The 18,999-nt window shown below is 36.2% G+C and overlaps 1 protein-coding gene across 3 annotated transcripts in view; it reads right to left on the bottom strand.

Annotated features, from left to right (window-relative positions):
- Window positions 1–18,999, bottom strand: part of ATAD2B (ATPase family AAA domain containing 2B) — a 121,642-nt gene that overhangs the window by 54,520 nt on the left and 48,123 nt on the right. For all 3 annotated transcript variants that reach the window (XM_047782555.1, XM_047782556.1, XM_047782557.1), the window contains exons 13-17: window positions 18,911–18,999; window positions 16,527–16,686; window positions 11,756–11,846; window positions 5,763–6,074; window positions 4,299–4,434 (exon numbers count right to left, since the gene is read on the bottom strand). In XM_047782555.1, coding sequence (XP_047638511.1) covers window positions 4,299–4,434; window positions 5,763–6,074; window positions 11,756–11,846; window positions 16,527–16,686; window positions 18,911–18,999 — 788 coding nt within the window. The remainder of the gene's footprint in view (window positions 1–4,298; window positions 4,435–5,762; window positions 6,075–11,755; window positions 11,847–16,526; window positions 16,687–18,910) is intronic.

Here is an 18,999-nt window from a genome sequence, read left to right as displayed (position 1 = left end):
GATCTGACATTGCCAAAGGTGAGGCATAGATTACACCTGTAGCTCTGATTCAATCCCTGGCCTGGGAACCTCCATATACCATTGGTGCGGCCATTTAAAAATATATATATATATTTTAACTGTAATATATGATAGCTAAAGCCCCAAACCAGAGAAGGCAAATTTAGGATATTAAACTAAATTCAATTTGTATTCTCAAGATTCTACAGCACCATTAAAAAGATAAATGAAACAAGCTTATCTAATATCATTGTATCACTATGCAGGAAATTCTAAGCAAAGCAGTAAGAATAAAGCAAATTTTAAAATGGAACTAGTGGAAAATAAACAAGGCAAACGCTCTTACTTGTAAAGGATATGTTTTTGCAGTAGAAAATCCAAGAGAATCAACTAACAACTATTAGAGTCTATCAGCAAAAGTAGTAAGACTAAAGATGGAAACAGAAACTGAAAGATTTTCTTAAACACCATCAATAACAAATACAAAGAAAGAAAGGAAATTCTATTCACAATTGTAAAAAATACAAATGATAAATACAACGATAAATAATTTTAACAAGTCTCCAACTATATTGAATATATCATGAGGCTGAATATAGAGGTCAATTCTTCCCACACATTTATACCCAGCTGTAATTAACTATACAGACACACACACACATAGTTGGTTTGTAATTTTTATTTTATAGATTTTAGAAATGCGAATCACAGAGTTCCCGTCATGGCGCAGCGGTTAACGAATCCGACTAGGAACCATGAGGATCCTGCGTTGCTGTGGCTCTGGTGTAGGCTGGCAGCTACAGCTCCAATTAGACCCCTAGCCTGGGAACCTCCCATATGCCGTGGGAGTGGCCCAAGAAACGGCAAAAAGACAAAAAAAAAAAAGAAAGAAAAGGAAAAATGTGAATCAGGAGTTCCCTGATGGCCTAGTAGTTGTAGATTCAGTGTTGTCACTGCCATGGCACAGGCTCAATCCCTGACCTGGGAATTTCCACATGCTACAGCAGCCAAAACAAAAAACAAAAAAAATGCAAGTCGAAATCCAAAAAAATTGGAGGTTGGGGAGATTTCTAACTTATTGACAACATTAACTGAAAAAATAATCAAGTAAGAACATCAAGAAAATTTCAGAAAAGTTTGCTAGCTCCAATTTTAGAACATCTAAACCTAAAGCCTGCTTTAGTAACCAGCACTTCATACAGATTTCTTATTTAACTTCCTTAACAATTCTATGAAATACATAGGTTTCCTCTTACCAAACAGATAAAGAACCCAAGGCTCAGAGAGGTTAGATATAAGATTATACAACTGGGTGTCCATGTAACAGCAAAGTCCAGATTCTGAACTACTAAGTTAAGATGTGCCCTAATTTATACTAAAATATCTTACAGAACAGAATAATAGAATGTAGAATACATCAAAGAAAAGACACACAGATAAGTGGAACATAATAGGCAGCCCAGGAAACAAACCGTAGTAATTGAAAGGATTTTATATAAGATAATAAGCACAAAAATAAATTGAACAGAGATGAATTATAAAACAAATAACAGATTCTACTGTCAATCTTTGACAAAGAAGGCAAGAATATAAAATGGAAAAAAGACAGTCTTTTCAGCAGGTGGTGCTGGGAACACTGGACAGCTGCATGTAAATCAATGAAACTAGAACACACCCTCACACCATGTACAAAAATAAATTCAAAATATAACACACCATAAAACATAAGACACTATAAAACTCCTAGAAGAGAATATAGGCAAAACATTTTCTGACAAAAACCATACAAATGTTTTCTTAGGTCAGTCTAAGGCAATAGAAATAAAATAAAAAATAAGACAATGGGACCTGATAAATTTACAAGCTTCTGCACAGCAAAGGAAACCATTAAAAAAAAAAAAAAAAAACAGCAATAACAACGAAAAAAGACAACCTACAGAATGGGAGAAGATAATTGTAAACCATGCAACCAACAAGGGCTTAATCTCCAAAATATACAAACAACTCGTACAATTCAAACAACCCAATAGAAAAATGGGCAAAAGACCAAAACAGACATTTCCCCAGAGAAGACATACGGATGGCCAACAGGCACTTGAAAAAATGCTCAACTGGAGTTCCCGTCGTGGCACAGTGGTTAATGAATTCGACTAGGAACCGTGAGGTTGCGGGTTCGATCCCTGCCCTTACTCAGTGGGTTGACAATCTGGCATTGCCGTGAGCTGTGGTGTAGGTTGCAGATGCGGCTTGGATCCCGCGTTGCTGTGGCTCTGGCATAGGCCGCTGGCTACAGCTCCGACTAGACCCCTAGCCTGGGAACTCCATATTGCAGCAAGCGGCCCAATAAATGGCAAAAAAAAAAAAAAAATGTTATTTAAAAAAAAGAAAAGAAAAAATGTTCAACATCACTAATTATCAGAGACATGCAAATCAAAACTACTATATCACATTATACTAGTTAGAATAACCTTCATCAAAAAGTCTACAAACAGGAGTTTCTGCTGTGGTGCAGCAGAAACAAATTTGAATAGTTCAATCCCTAGCTTTGCTCAGTGGTTTAAGGATCCAGCATTGCCAGGAGTTGTGCTATAGGTCGCAGGCACCACTCAGATACCACATTGCAGTGGCTGTGGCATAGGCCAGCAGCTATAGCTCCGAATCGACCCCCAGCCTGGGAACTTCCATATGCCGCAGATGCGGCCCTAAAAAGTGGAAGAAACAAAAAAGTCTACAAATAACAAATGCTGGAGAGGGAGAAAAGGGAACCCTTATAAACTACTGATGGGAATGTAAATTGCTATAACCACTATGGAAAACAGTATGGAGGTTCCTCAGAAAATTCAATAGAGAACTACCATGTAATCCAGCAGTCCCACTCCTGGGCATATATCCAAACAAAACTTTCATTCAAAAAGATACATGCACCTTTATGTTCACTGCAGCACAGTATTGTCTCTTCAGTGGCTAAGGTTCCTGCTGAGGTGCAGGTTTGATCCCCGGCCTGGCGCAGTGGCTTAAGGATCTAGTGTTGCCACATCTGTGGCAGAGGTCACAGCTGCTGTTTTGATACAATCCCTAGCCCAGAAACTTCCATTTATCATGGTGTGGTGAAAAAACAAATAAACAAACAAACAAAAAAGAATACACAATCCAGTGTCTTCTAAAAAAAAGTCCTATTAGATCAACCTGACTAGGACATTTTGGTTAACTATCATGATAATTATGTAAACAGAAGTGATGATGCTGTTAGTTTTGAAAATTATTTGATCTTTTTGATCTTTTAATTTAAATTACATTAGCACTAAAATTGTTTACCAATTAAAGTGCATAGCAAAAGCTGCTTTAACATAGATATGGGTAAATGTGAATAGAAAAAACATAAAATCTAAATTAGGAAAGTGTAAACTAAAGAGGTTTGGAGAGTCAAAAAGTTATGTTTGGAAGTTCCCGTCGTGGCGCAGTGGTTAACGAATCCGACTAGGAACCATGAGGTTGCGGGTTCGGTCCCTGCCCTTGCTCAGTGGGTTAAGGGTCCAGCGTTGCCATGAGCTGTGGTGTAGGTCGCAGACGCGGCTCGAATCCCTCGTTGTTGTGGGTCTGGCGTAGGCCGGTGGCTACAGCTCTGATTCAACCCCTGGCCTGGGAACCTCCATATGCCGCGGGAGTGGCCCAAAAAATAGCAAAAAGACAAAAAAAATTTAAAAAAAAAAGTTATGTTTTATTACTGAGCAATTTCTAACCCAAAATCTCTTTAGTACCTTTAGAGTCCCTAAATTATCACATAAAACTTGTTACAAATTAAAATATTCCAGATCATGGTTAATATTTCATTTCTATCATTTTTTTTGGCCACGCCTGAAGCACATCTGAAGTTCCCAGACCAGGGATCAAATCCAAGCCACTGCAACAAGGGCCAGAGCAGTGACAACATCGGATCCTTAACCTGCTGGGACATGAGGTAATTCCTCATTTCTGTCCATTTTAATTCAAATAAAAAGCAATAAAACTGGGGACATGAAATAGATGATTTTCTAAAGGTAACTCTCCCTTCTAACCTAGTTTAAGAGAAAAAAAATTCCACAATCAGTTTAGGAAAAAATATTTTTACTTGACCAATAAACCAATGTATTACCACACAAAGATATATACACAAAAAGGTTTCCAGAATTGCGTCCAAACAATAGAAAAACAAAGTCCTCAAAGTTACAGTCATAAGTAAAAATATACTGTAACTCTAACTTATCATAAAGTAGTAAAAATCACTCTAAATTGAAAGAATTTTAATATAAGTTACTTACATTGTAAAATGAAGGTAAGGTTTATGTACAGCAGCAGCTGATGACTGTTTCTTTGGTGATCCTGAGTGACAACTAGTCTCAAAAATTGATAAAGCATTCTCATCTTCACTATCATCTAGAATTAGAGTTTCTATATCTAAAAAAAAAATCAGAAAAATTAGAAAGCTTAAAAAGTCATTTAATATTAGTGCCCTACCATAAAGCAGAAATTTTTTTTTTTTTTTTGCTTTTTAGGGCTGCACCTGCGGCATACAGGGTCGTTTGAGAGCTGTAGCTGCCAGTCTACACCACAGCCACAGTAACACAGGATCCGAGTTGTGTCTGTGATCTACACCACAACTCACGGCAACGCCAGATCCTTAACCCACTGAGTGAGGCCAGGGATCGAACCCACATCCTCATGGATACTAGTCAGGTTCATTACCACTGAGCTACAATGGGAACCGTCTCTTCAATGTTCACGGGCTTTACTTTGATTAGCATATGAGCCCTAAAAGTTTTCCTATAAAGGAGTAACATTTTTTTAAAGTCGCTTTCTATTTTTATCTCAAATCCAAACTATAATCTTGAGGCCAAAATTCAAGACCTTCTACAATCCGGTATTAATTTACTCCCTTACTAATAATTTATATTCCATTAGCACAGTACATAGCAAAGCACACTGCCAATGACAAAAATTTGATGAGCTGAATCCAGGGAAGCATTATAGCAACACAGTTAAGAGCATGGGCTCTAGAGTCAGACTCCCTGGGTTTGAACAAGACCTAAATTTACTGGGTGACCCTAAATAAGCGAATAGCTTTGCCTTTTATAGAGTAAGAGTACCTACCCCACAGGATTGTTATGAGGATTAATAAATGACAGTTTATGTAAGAGCTCTATAATAATTAACTATAAACCATTATTATTATCAAGTCAACTTTTCTAAAGATAGTAACACTCCTACATTAAGATAATCAGAATGGAGTTCCCGTCGTGGCAGAGTGGAAACGAATCTGACTAGGAACCATGAGGTTGCGGGTTTGATCCCTGGCCTCGCTCAGTGGGTCTCTCGATATGTTAGGCCAGGATACATAGTGATGAATGAAATAGATACATTTTCTTTGTTTTTTTCTTCTTCTTTTTTTTTTTTTTTTGTCTTTTTGCTATTTCTTGGGCCGCTCCCGAGGCATACGGAGGTTCCCAGGCTAGGGGTCGAATCAGAGCCGTAGCCACCAGCCTACGCCAGAGCCACAGCAATGCCAGATCCTTAACCCACTGAGCAAGGGCAGGGACCAAACCTTTAACCTCATAGTTCCTAGTCAGATTCATTAACCACTGCGCCACAACAGGAACTCCTTTTTTTTTTTCTATATTCATGGCAAATATAAAAGAGTAACACATTAATAACCTTATAAGAAAACTCAGAATTTACTTAATTATGCTTGTTTCGTTTTAACAATATGAAAAGGTAATTTATACTACCTTCTTTCTTGTCACTCTGGCTAATTTCAGCATGAGGAAACACTTTTTGCAAGACTGCTAGGATGCTGTTGAAGCTTCTTTCCAGCAGTGGTCTTATGATGGGGGACAGTGCATGTCCCGAAGACATGACAGCTCGCTGGGAAGCAGGCACAATATTCTGCATTGCATGGTAAAAATCTTGGGCGTTGAGCACTATTGAGGAAACATCTAGCTGCAGTTTATGACTGCTAGCATAGATCTGGGGGTAACGCCTCCGCAGGGCAATCAGGGCAGCTTCAGTGCACAGGGCCTTGATATCAGCTCCGCAATAGCCTAATGCACAAAAGGAAAAGGGTAACAAAGGTAAATTCCATTTTTTCCAAACCAACTATTTTTGCAAATATGCACATCTTTAACTAAAAAAAAAAAAATACTAAATCAATAGTTATGTGCAATATTACCAGCAAAATGAAAAATGACCATTTAAAATTATCTAAAAAAATTGTTTACTCAATAAGACTAAAAATGTTTAATTAACAAATACATGAACTAATGATATTTGAAAAAAAATAAGTTATATATTTTGTGCCAAAACCACAGATTATAATGTACAACTTTCTTCAGGAAAGCTTTTAAAGAAATAATAATTTTTCATCAATCCTTCATCAATATTCCAAATCATTAGTTTAATCCTCATGACACTACATTTCCTATAAAATTTTCTAAATACTCCCAATTTCTAAGCACAGTGCAAAGCAATATACATAAAGAGAAACTTCAACATCAGAGCTACTTTATTCCAACTCTGAGTGCAATCTACAAGCAGGTTATAATATCTCATTCTGCCACCAAACTGTACTTTCAAGTTGTGATCATCTCTGACAGATCCAAAGGTATTATAGGGAATGAGAATACATTTATTTTCCACATTAAATTGTTTTTATATATATTTTTAGTTTAAGATGACTTATAATCTAGTTTAAAGGGCTACGGAGACATGGGGTATTATCCATTACCCATACTCAACTGCTCATGTAGTTAAACAACAGATCAAGCCCTAGTGTTTTTAAGTCATTTCACTCATCTAGGCAACAAACACATACAGAAACATATGAACTGTTAGGTCTTTGTTACAAAAAGGAAGAAAAACTCTAACTAGTCATATTGTTTTTGTATCACCAATTAAACTTGCATTTGGCACCTTTATCAGTTATGCCAGCAGGGGGAACCACTCAAACGAGTTACAGAGCATTAGTCCCTAGGTTCTTCAAAAGAGTGGTATCAGGTTTATTTATCTTTTTAAACCTCACAATGACCTTGTAAAATACTTAAATACCAAAATGTAAATGGTGATTAGACAGGAAAACTACAAGCAGAGAAGAAATATCCCCAGACTAACTGGCAGAAAAAGAACACTAAGGGAAAAAAGCGTGTAAGTCAAACTGACTTACACATCTGTAATGGGCTATATCACTATTATTAGCACGGCAAACGATCACATTAATCAGGTCCTATGCATGAAAGAAAAACTGCTCCTCACCCTGCTCTCCTTCTTCCACACACTTACCATCTTATCATTTACCGACTATGCTTATTGTCTGCCTTCCCCATTTAGAATGTGAGCTCTGTGAGAACTGGAGTATTTTGTTCACTAAATGGATCTCAAATACCAAGCACAATGCCTGGCCTGGAATTCAGTAGATGTCTTTTTTCTTTTTTTTTTTTTTGCTTTATTTTTAGGGCCACACCTGTGGCATATGGAAGTTTCCAGACTAAGGGTCAAAACACTGCAGCTGCTGGCCTAAAACATACCCACAGCCACATGGGATCTGAGGCATGTCTGCGACCTATACCACAGCTCACCGCAACGCCAGATCCTTAACCCACTGAGCAAGGCCAGGGTTCGAACCCACGTGCCCATGGATACTAGTCAGGTTTGTAATCCACTGAGCCACAACAGAAACTCTCTAATAAATACGTCTTGATTGGAAGAATGAATGAAAAGAGAAAGAGTAACTACAAGGTTAAAGTTCAGAAAGGTAAAGCTGTTAGTTATTACCAAGAAAAGTGAATGAATCATACGTACTGGGCTTCTTTTCCCAGAAATCTAAACTCTTGTATTATTAAACCAACTTACTCACTGTGAGTAAAAATTTCAATGAAAATTATGAAATACTGTATTTTTAAAGAAACATTTATTCAGAGGTAGGGGAAAATTTAATTGACCTGTGAGAATTTAATTTAGAAAACTCTAAGCAGATTAAGCATTAACAATGTCCCATGACAGCAATCAATCCCCTAAATAATTCTTCACAATAACCAAGTTTACCATTAGTCTCTCATTAAATTTTCTATTTTTCAATGAATAAACCCGAATAAATGTATCTTCTCCTGTTCCATATATATCTGTTATATTAGTTCAATAAAATAACTGTAAACACAAATTCAAAATTGTAGTTAATTAAAAATCCACTTCTGGGAAAAAAATCTACTTCAGAAAAAGAATAAACTACCATCACCAAAAAATATAAACCACATTTCTTTTTCTTTAAAAAGTATATACAATTAGTGAACATACTATATGATCCGATTTTTAAGTGCAAAAGCCTAAGTTAAAAAAGAAAAAGTGTTTAAAAACACTGCAGAACAGAAAAAGGCCATTAAAAAGTATTTTATGTAGTAAATATTGACTGTTAACATTTATGTCTGACATAATATACTAATTACATAACAGCAATGTATTGTACATTTTTTCTTAATTTATTAAAGCTAACTTTAAAATGTATCAATAGACTCCATTTAAAGAAGTAAATTTTCACATGGATTATTATAACCAATAGATTATAAACAGTAAGATTTATCTTCTTTACGTTTGCTTGTGATTGAGAACTACTAGTTTAAATCTGTGGTTGTCGGCTTTGACCACTCATCTGAATAAACCATGAAAGTTAATCAAAAATAGATTCTGAACAAATTCAGTGAATCAGAATCTCTGGTGGTTTCATATCATAAATGTATATTTTGAAAAAGCATTACAAGTGATTCTGATATGAAAAAAACTGAGAACTAATGAATTAAGAATATACTTTCTTTACTAGACTCTAAAGTAGAATTACTGATTCATCAAAACCATGACTAAATGGGTTATACTAAGGGTGACCACGTGTCTTGGTTTAGGCCGCTTGCCTTATCATAATTAATAGCATATTTTTTCACTTTCAAAGGGTCCTGGTTTAGAAAAATAGATGACATGACAATTCCAGAAATAGTGAAAATATACTACAGCCTTTTAAAAGTTGACGTTAAAGTATCGAAACCCTCCAATAAAAATTCGATAACCATGCTAATTCTACCATAACAATTCCAATACTCCGCTGAACACACATAACTAGACACCAAAAAAAAAAAGCAGTCTTGAATACTACTATTAACATGGAAATCCATCTGAAAGACTGAAAATACAAACTATTCAAAGAGGTTGTAAACTAGAAAAAGATTTTAAAAATGTATAAAGTTACTTTTTTTTTTTTTTCTTTATCTTTTTGCTATTTCTTGGGCCGCTCCCGTGGCATATGGAGGTTCCCAGGCTAGGGGTCGAATCGGAGCTGTAGCCACCGGCCTACACCAGAGCCACAGCAACTCGGGATCCGAGTCGCGTCTGCAACCTACACCACAGCTCACGGCAACGCCGGATCGTCAACCCACTGAGCAAGGGCAGGGACCGAACCTGCAACCTCATGGTTCCTAGTCGGATTTGTTAACCACTGCGCCACGACGGGAACTCCCTAAAGTTACTTTTTAAGTAAAATACTGAACAGTGAAGGCCTACAAGATAAAACGTCTCACTGATAAGACACCCTTTAATTGTTTTTGGCCCTCTTAGTGAAAATGAATAGAGAAATATTGATTAGATTGAAGCTCTTTGTTAACCTTAAGCGCCTACTACTTGCGCACATGTTCTGGATACCAAAATTACTTGCAGACTACTAAAATTCATACCTATTACGCATGCAAACACTTCCAAGTACTTGGGAATTCATTTCAAGGTAAAAGTTACCAAATTCTCAACCTCTGACAAGAGGTCAACTGTCTGCAGTTGTTCATCAAGACTGCATACTCTTTTATTAGGCATAGATTTCAATTTCACTCAACTGAATCCATACACATTAAAACACCTTTAGGATATGCAAATGATAAGTTCATAATGAATTTTAAATGTATTGCTATTTCACTCCTGTTTGCAGACTTCCACTTGATTTTTTTTTTAATATGAACGGGTTTCTTTAATGGAATAAATGTCACAATCAAAAACAGAAGTCAGTTAATTATAATGTTATTTTTATGTCACTCTCCAGGAAGAAAATGGTGTGTATATAAGCAGATTCTAAACCATCAGTGCCACCCCTAAAAATGGTAAGAGAAAGATTTTCAGTCCTATAAGAAAGCATGTCATAAAATTTTTTTAACTTCAAAACTAACTAAAAGGTAAAATAAATAATTTGGAAAAATGAGAAGTAGTGGTCTTTGGAAATGAAAAAGAAACTAAGAATCTAATATTTAGGATGAAGAATTAATTTAGAGTGTTTAACATTTCAGATAGTAGATAGGGTCATAGAAAGTAATTTTTAAATTACTCTCAGGGAATTTCCAAAATTATTTGAAGATTTCTGCTTATTTCAGTTCAGGATCATTCTGTGACAAATTCACAGAAGAATCTACAAAAGATTTCTCATTCTGATCTGTACTCTAGTACAATAATATCCTAAAAGCAGCAGAAAATAAACGGGGTCAAATCTCAAAAAGGGAAAAGACTGGATTTTGTACCAAATACCACCCTCTCCCATAAAGCAGCACAAGGCTTTGCAAAGGTCAAGCCAAATTTACATGAAATGGGTTTGGCGCATGCTCTCTTATACCAGGCAAAGCTTAAACTGGAGTAGTGCTGGAGAGATTTACGTTTTCTCCTCACCAGAAGATGTCGAGGTCTTTGTGGTTCAAAAGCTGAGGGATGCTGCTTCGGAGATGGAGGTCCCTGTGGATGAAGAGGATAATTCGGATGTAGCTAACTGAATGGACTAATGTTCTATTTAAGTTTTAAGTATTTGATGGTGGACCACAATGATTTTTTAACTAAGTTGTTCTTTTTGGTTTGGGTAACTTTAAAGTTTTCCCAAGTAGACGGCTGACTATTAGTGGACTTATTTGGGGGATTTCCTCATAATGCTTTCAAAAGTTTATGGAGAGATTTTTTTAATTTATATTTTTAAGAGAATGAGAGAAAATAGACAAAAGACAGAAAAAGAATGAAGGAAAAATGTGTGTACATTCAGTTGCTTAATAACATATTCATTTTTATTTCAGACCTAATTAGAGCCAAAATCCTGAATTCTAAAACCTGTGAATTCATCTCCTATGTATGATCATGCATGTACATAAAACATTCTCACTATATCCTTTTAGGACAGTAGTGTTCATTCACTCTGTGGGAGATTTTCTACTCTGAGAATAATTTAATGTGAACTTGAAAAGTTTTACATTTGAGGAAATACTAGCAGGTGTCATTAAGCATTTTCTTTGAAGACTCCTCTTATTCAGCTTCTTTCTGGACCACAGGCATGAGGATGAGTCCATCATGTAAACTGCAAAGTAAAAGACTACAGTCCTGCCCTATACGTGGACCTTTATCTCTCAAGTTTAAGCTTTCTTTTCTTAGTAAAATTTCTGAAAGGGGACAATTCCTAAAAGGAGACAGTGTAGTAATATTGGAAATCCAGCACTCAATGAAAGGCATATTACTACCAAGCTTTGTTAATCAAAACACCTAATAGAAGCTAAAATTCTAATTTAGATGTGTTCAAACTTCAAGTGATAATACGTTTAAAAGAATTTGTACATTTAAAGTCATCTATTGCACAAAAACATCACTTTATTCATTCACATTCCAAACATAAGGGGAAAGGGAAGCTGAGCAGAACAAATAATTACAATTAAAAAATTCAATTAATAGCACTCACCAACACATTTTTCAGCCAATTCACCTAAAAAAGCATCTGACAGTTTTGGATTCCAATCCCTGGTATGTATCTGTAAAATGTGTTTTCTTGCCTAAGAAGAAAAGCACAGATAAATAAAATCTTGCCTAAGGAAAAAAGTACAAATAAAATATCATCAACCCCTCAAATATATTAGCTGGATCAAATTTATGAACTAACCGTATGCCAGAAAAACATTGTTTATTCTAAAAGAAACTTAAACACCTTGGCATCCACATCAACTCTGATTCCCATAACATCCCTGCAAGCTATGTAGCAGAGATCTTATCTCTGTTTCACAAACTAAGGCATCTAATATTTTGAGGTAAAAGAACCTGACTAGCAGCACATGTGACAACATAGTCATCTAGGACCAGAACTGAAAACTAAATTTCATTTCCTTCTACATCATTTTTATCATCTAAATATATAAATTAAAAAATGTAATGTGCTATAATAATCATAACTTGTAAACAAATTTTGTATTTAGATTTCATAGATCTTTTGGTTCTATTATGCATAAAGAATCATGACTGACAATGAGCTAAACAACAAATAATTTTAAAACCTGAAAAAAAGTTTTAAGTGAAAAAGTTTTCAATCAAGTAAAGAAACATATTATCATCCTGTAAGTTATCTCATGCTTATGCATTTAGTACACGCTAATAATCTCCATAAATATTAAGTGAATTAATTGGGGAAAAAAGTTTAAACAATTTTACTTTGATTTTTTTTTCTTTTTTTTGGTCTTTTAGGGCTGCACCTGCGTCACATGGAGGTTCCCAGGCTAGGGGTCTAATCAGAGCTATAGCTGCCGGCCTACACCAGAGCCACAGCAACACCAGATCCAAGCCACATCTGCGACCTACACCACAGCTCATGGCAACACCGGATCCTTAACCCATTGAGCAAGGCCAGGGATCAAACCTGCAACCTCATGGTTCCTAGTTAGATTTGTTTCCACTGTGCCACGAAGGGAACTCTAGTTTTTTGTTTGTTTGTTTGTTTCTTTCTTTCAAAAGAGAAGAAGATGTAAGAAGAAGATATGTGCTATTTTACACTAATAAAGAGTTAACAAGGAACTCCTTATGGCTCAGTGGGTTAAGGATCCAGCATTGTCACTGCTGTGACATGGTTCGAATCCTGGCCCAGGAATTTCTACATGCCAAGTGCAGCCAAAAAGAAACAAAATATTAGCAATTAGAGCCCAACATTACATAAAAAATAGTATATATTGGAGTTCCTAATATGGCTCAGTAGGTTAAGAACCCAATTTGTATCCATGAGGCTGTAGGTTTGATCCCTGGCCTCACTCAGTGAGTTAAGGATCCAGCATTGCCGAAAGGTGCCAGCCACATAGGTCACGGATGCGGCCCCAATCCCACATTGCTGTAGCTGTGGCATAGGCCAGCAGCTGCAGCTCCAATTAGACTCCCAGCCTAGGAACTTCCATATGTTGCACGTGTAGCCCTCAAAAAAATTAAATAAATAAAACACATATGGTATATACTGACAAAGGGGGATTTAAAAAAAAAAAGTTAACAAATTATTAAAATCTGGCACTGAGACTTACTTATACTTCTTCGTTTTTTACTTTTACTTGGCCCAACAGCAAGAGTCATGACGTTCCACTGGCCAAACTACAGACTAATATGAGACACTGATGATATCAATTTAAATTAATGACCCAATGGACCCTTACTATTGCCCTTAAATCTTCTCTATGTCATTCATTAGGCTATCTCCCAGTGGACTGGACCATAGTTTCTCTGTCTTCATGCTCAGCCTCTTGTTCAGACCTTGCTTCCTAATTCACTGAGAAAACTGAGGCAATCAGAAGAAAACTTCTAAAGATACCCCACATCACCTCTGACTACCTGTCAGCATGTATACTCCACAATATTCTGTTTCCTATCTATTATCACAGACAAACTATCAAATTCTTATCTAAAGTCATTCTCTTCACTCGTACCAAATCCTATCCCGATTCTCCATTCTCAATTTCATCACCAAAAATTTCCTTTCCTACTGGATATTTCTCCCATCTTAAAAATAACAAAAACATCTCTTGTCCCCAATTTTCCATCTGTCACTTCAATTATTTACTTCCTATTACAGCAAAACACTTTGAAAAATTTACCTTCATTCACTGTCTCCAAATCCTCCCCTCCCATTCTCTTAAACTAACCATATTCCAGTCAAGCTTTTTTGCACCCACCTCCAGGTGAAATTGTGCCCACCAGGTTTCACTGAGGACGTATGTAATGCTAAATACAATGGCTAACCTTCTATCATCATGTGATTTAATTTAGCAACATGTGACATAGTTAATTATAGCTCCCTCACTGACAGTTTCTTCACATGGCTTCCAGAATCCCACTCTCCTAGTTTTCCCCTTACCTACTGACTACTCCTTAAGACAGAAGACTTGTATGATCTACTCTTATGACTTTAAGTACTTCCTAAGGAAAAAATTTGAGGCTTTTTCCACAGACCCAGGCCAAGAAAAATGACTGTAGGTTTAGCACAACTTCCTTGAAACTTAGAAATTTAAAATTAACATGGAAAACTATGATCAAGATCCATGCTGCTCAATACAGTAAGCCACTAGCCACATAATGCTAATTTAGCTACAATTTTAATTTAAATCCAATTTAAAATTCAAATCTTGAATCACACTAGTGACATTTCAGGTGTTCAACAGCCACACATGGCTATTAGGTACCAAACTGGACAATGCTCACTGGACCATGCAAATATAGATTTCCATCATCACAGAAAATTCAACTGGAGAGAACTGTTTGAGACCTCAATACTGTTAAATCTCTGACTTGTGTGCACTATAACTGAATTGTGAGGGCTTGGTTGACATATGGACTACATGTGCAGAAATGAACACTGGCCATGTCTCAGAGCTAAGCACTTTCCCCACCTACCAACAGAGCCTAAAAGAAGTGCCTGGACAGTTGCAACAAGAGAGCATGCTTCCCCATACTAAAGTGGATTACACCTACTTTAGTTTATCTCCTCTAAGTATGCCTCTATGCACTGGTACAGTCCTAGAAGCTCACGTGGGTAAAGACATGATCTTGTATACACAATGTTTCCTATCCTAAAAGCGAAATAAACTTGGTGCCAAATAAAAGTCTGTAAATTACATAGTCAATCCAAAACTGAGACAAATAGAGTGACTGTGCAGACTGTCAAACTGAGGTATGGCTACTCTACTTAAGATTCCTGTATACAGCAGAGCCATTACCTTCATTTCCCTATATTCCTCTATACTGTACTAATCACTAAGCCTTTCCCATCTATTTATGCAAACCAGGCATTTTACAGAGATCCAAAATCAAAGCCATATAATACCAAGTTTGTGTGTGTGTGTGTGTGTTTGTGTGTATGTAATGTTCACATGTAGTGCCTTCTCTCTGCCCTCTTTAGGTTATATAGGTATATGTAATAAATGTTTAAGGCTTGATATGTTAAATTACATAGGAAGCATTGTCAAATACAGTATCTTCTCTACATATGTCTCTTCCTCTCAAATTCCCAGTGAAAACAATAGTCAATGATTAAACTGGTCAAAACAAAATTAAAAAAGAAATGCAAGGAGTTCCCATTGTGGCTTAGCAGAAAGGAATCTGGCTGGGATCCATGGGGAAGCAGGTTCTACCCCTCGTCTCACTCAGTGGGTTAAGGATCTGGCATTGCTGTGAGCTGTGGTGCAGGTTGCAGACATGGCTTGGATCCTGCATTGCTGTGGCTGTGGTGGAGCCTGGCAGCTGCAGCTCCAATTTGACCCCTAGACTGAGAACCTCCATATGCTGCAAGTGTGGCCCTAAAAAGCAAAAAAAAAAAAAATTGAAAGTAAAAATAAGCAAAAAGAACATTGCATGATACATTAAATAACACTTTACATAGTCAATGACTACACATTGCCCTGTTTTAACTATATATTCTTTTAAAAGCTACACTACAATTGGAGTTCCCATTGTGATGCAGTGGTTAACAGGCCCAACTAGTATCCATGAGGATGACGGTTCGATCCCTGGCCTTGCTCAGTGGGTTAAGGATCCGGTGTTGCCGAGAGCTGTGGCATAGATCGAAGACACGGCTCAGATCTGGCGTTGCTGTGGCTGTGGTATAGGCCAGCGGCTGTAGCTCCAATTGGAGGTTCCCCTGGGAACCTCCATATGCCGTGGCTGCAGCCCTAAAAAGACAAAAAAAAAAAAAAAAAGCTACACTACAATGAATAGCATTTGCTGCTTTTAACTGAGTAAGATATCATAGTCATTTACATGAAAATTTACAAACTGGTCTCTTATTTATAAAGGCATTAACACTAAAAACATTATGTTTATGGAAAGAAAGCTACTTTGGCTAATGAGAGACACACAAGATAATTTCTACCATTTGGAGAACTAAAGAAAAGAGTAAACACCTACAGTAACCAAAAAACCACTTTTACATCCTAAAATTCATAAATTTTCTGATGATTATTAATAAAGACTAAATTAATCAATAATTATAAGGCATTTTTAAAGTATGAACTAAGATACACCATAAGCACTAAATTTTTAAAATGAAATTTCATAAAATACCAGAGATCCAAAATCAAAGCCATATAATACCAAGTGCTTCAAAGTATGTGTATATACGTATGTGTGTGTGTGTATATACACACACACACATAAACGCATTTCATAATTGAATCACAAATGAATCTTAATACATAGAAAACAGAAACTCTTACCTTTTGATCAGGAAGGTTGAAAAGAAATTCTCTGTCAAAACGACCAGGTCTCCTGAGAGCAGGATCTATAGAATCAAGTCTATTTGTAGCACCAATAACAACAATTTCACCCCTATTGTCTAATCCATCCATAAGAGCAAGAAGGGTTGACACTATAGAGCTGTAACAAAATTTTCAGAGAAAATTAAAAATTTTTAAAAAGGAAAGAAAAAAAGGTTATGAAAAAACATTATAGAAATTGCTGCTTACACTTACTTCTGTAGGTCTTAAATGCTAATAAAATGGATTTTTATAACCAGTTCACAAATGATATTAGGTTGTAATTTAACTTTCTTGTATTGTTCTAAACAGGATTTGTTTAAGACTTCTGAATATATATTGGACATGCATTAGATCAATGGAACAGAATAGTAAGCCCAGAAATAAACCCATGCTCTATGGTCAACTAATCTACGACAGAGGCAATAATATACAATGGAGAAAAGAAAATTTCTTAAGTGGTGCTGGAAAAACTGGAGAGCTACATGGGAAAAAAAAAGGATGAAATTAGAACACTCTCTTAACACCAGACACAAAAATAAACTCAAAGTGGATTAAAGGCCTAAGTCTAAGACCAGATAGCATAAAACTCTTAGAGGAAAAATATATGCAGAACGCTCTCTGAAATAAACCACAGCAATATCGTCTCAGATCCACCTCCAATGGGACCTAATTAAACTTAAAAGGTTTTGCACAGCAAAGGAAACCATAAAAAAAAACAAAAACAAAAAGACAACCCACAGAATGGAAGAAAATATTTGCAAATGAAGCAACTGACAAGGGATTAGTCTCCAAAATATACAAACAATTCATACAGCTCAATATTAAAAAAAAAAAAAATCAAAAAAAAAGGGCAGAAGATTTAAACAGACATTTCTCCAAAGAAGACACAGCTGCAGCTGAGATTTGTCGATCCCTAGCCTGGGAACTTCTATATGGCACGGGTACAGCCCTAAAAAGAAAAGGAAAAAAAAAAAAGACATAGAGACAGCCAAAAAACACATGAAAAGATACTCCACATTGCTAATTATTAGAGAAATGCAACACAAAACTACAATGAGGCACCACCTCACACCACCCAGGATGGCCATCATCAAAAAGTCTACATACAGGAGTTCCCATTGTGGCTCAGCAGTAAGGAACCCCACTAGCATCCATGAGGATGCGGGTTCAATCCCTGGCCTCGCTGAGTGAATTAAGGATATGGCATTGCCATAGCTGTGGTGTAGGGCACAGGTACACCTCGGATCCTGCATTGCTGTGGCTATGGTGTAGGCCAGCAGCTGCAACTCTGATTTGACCCCTAGCCTGGGAACTTCCACATGCCACAGGTATGGCCCTAAAAAACAAAAAAACAAAAACAAAAAAACCCCACAGATCTGGCAAGATTTTGCTTGTTTTGAGAGTATATTAAAAAAAATCTGACAACACAGACATACAATATGATTACTTTTTTAAAAAAAAAAAGGGTAAAATGTCTTAGACATTTCACAAAAGAATATATATAAATTGGCAATAAGCTAATACAAAGACGCTCAATATTAGTCATCAGGAAAATACGAATTAATCCACTACTACACATCCACTAGAAGGTCAAAAGTTGAGAGTAAAAGTATCAAATACTGGCAAGAATGATGAGGAACTCAAATCTTCATACATTACAGGTAAGAACATAAAATGGTAAACCACTTTGAAAAACAGTATATATATTTACCATAGGATCCAGCCATTTCCCTCTTAGGTATTTACCAAAAAAAAATGAAAACTTATATCCCCATAGAAACATGCATGCAAATATTCATAGTAGTGTTATCATAATTGCCAAAAATAGAAGCAAACGAAATCTCTATCAGATGAAATTGCAAATAAATTGTGGTATAGCTATATATACACACAGACAATGCTCAAGAAGCACTACTCAGAAATTAAAAGGAACAAAATATTACTATACATGACATGGAAAAATTTCAAAAATGTTAAGTAAGGGTTAGGCAAATTTTTTCTGTAAAGGACCGCAAAATAAATGTGTTAGCCTTTGCGAGCCATAGGATCTTTCTCTTACAACTCACTCAGCTGCTCCTGGAGTGCAAAAGGAGCCATAAATAACACTAAAAGGAATGAATATGGCTGTGTTCCAATAAAACTTCAATTACCAAAACAGGGAGAAGGCAAGATTTGGCCCATATGTCAAGGTTTGCTGACCCCTGTGCTAAATAAAATAAATCCTCCTCAAGGACACAGATCACATCTTATAAGCCTCATAGCACTTAACCAAGGGCTAAGTCTAAATATCATGTCAACAAATGAAAAGGATTCGATATAATCAGATTAGGAAAAAAAATTACCTGTGTATCTGATCTTGTCTGCTAGAGCGAACAGGAGCTAATCCATCTATTTCATCAAAAAATATTATAGAAGGTCTCATCAAATATGC

This window comes from Phacochoerus africanus, chromosome 5, assembly GCF_016906955.1.
Source record: "Phacochoerus africanus isolate WHEZ1 chromosome 5, ROS_Pafr_v1, whole genome shotgun sequence".
Lineage (NCBI taxonomy): Eukaryota > Metazoa > Chordata > Mammalia > Artiodactyla > Suidae > Phacochoerus > Phacochoerus africanus.
The sequence above is the reverse complement of the archived record's forward strand: the minus strand, read 5'-3'. Positions and strand labels throughout refer to the sequence as shown.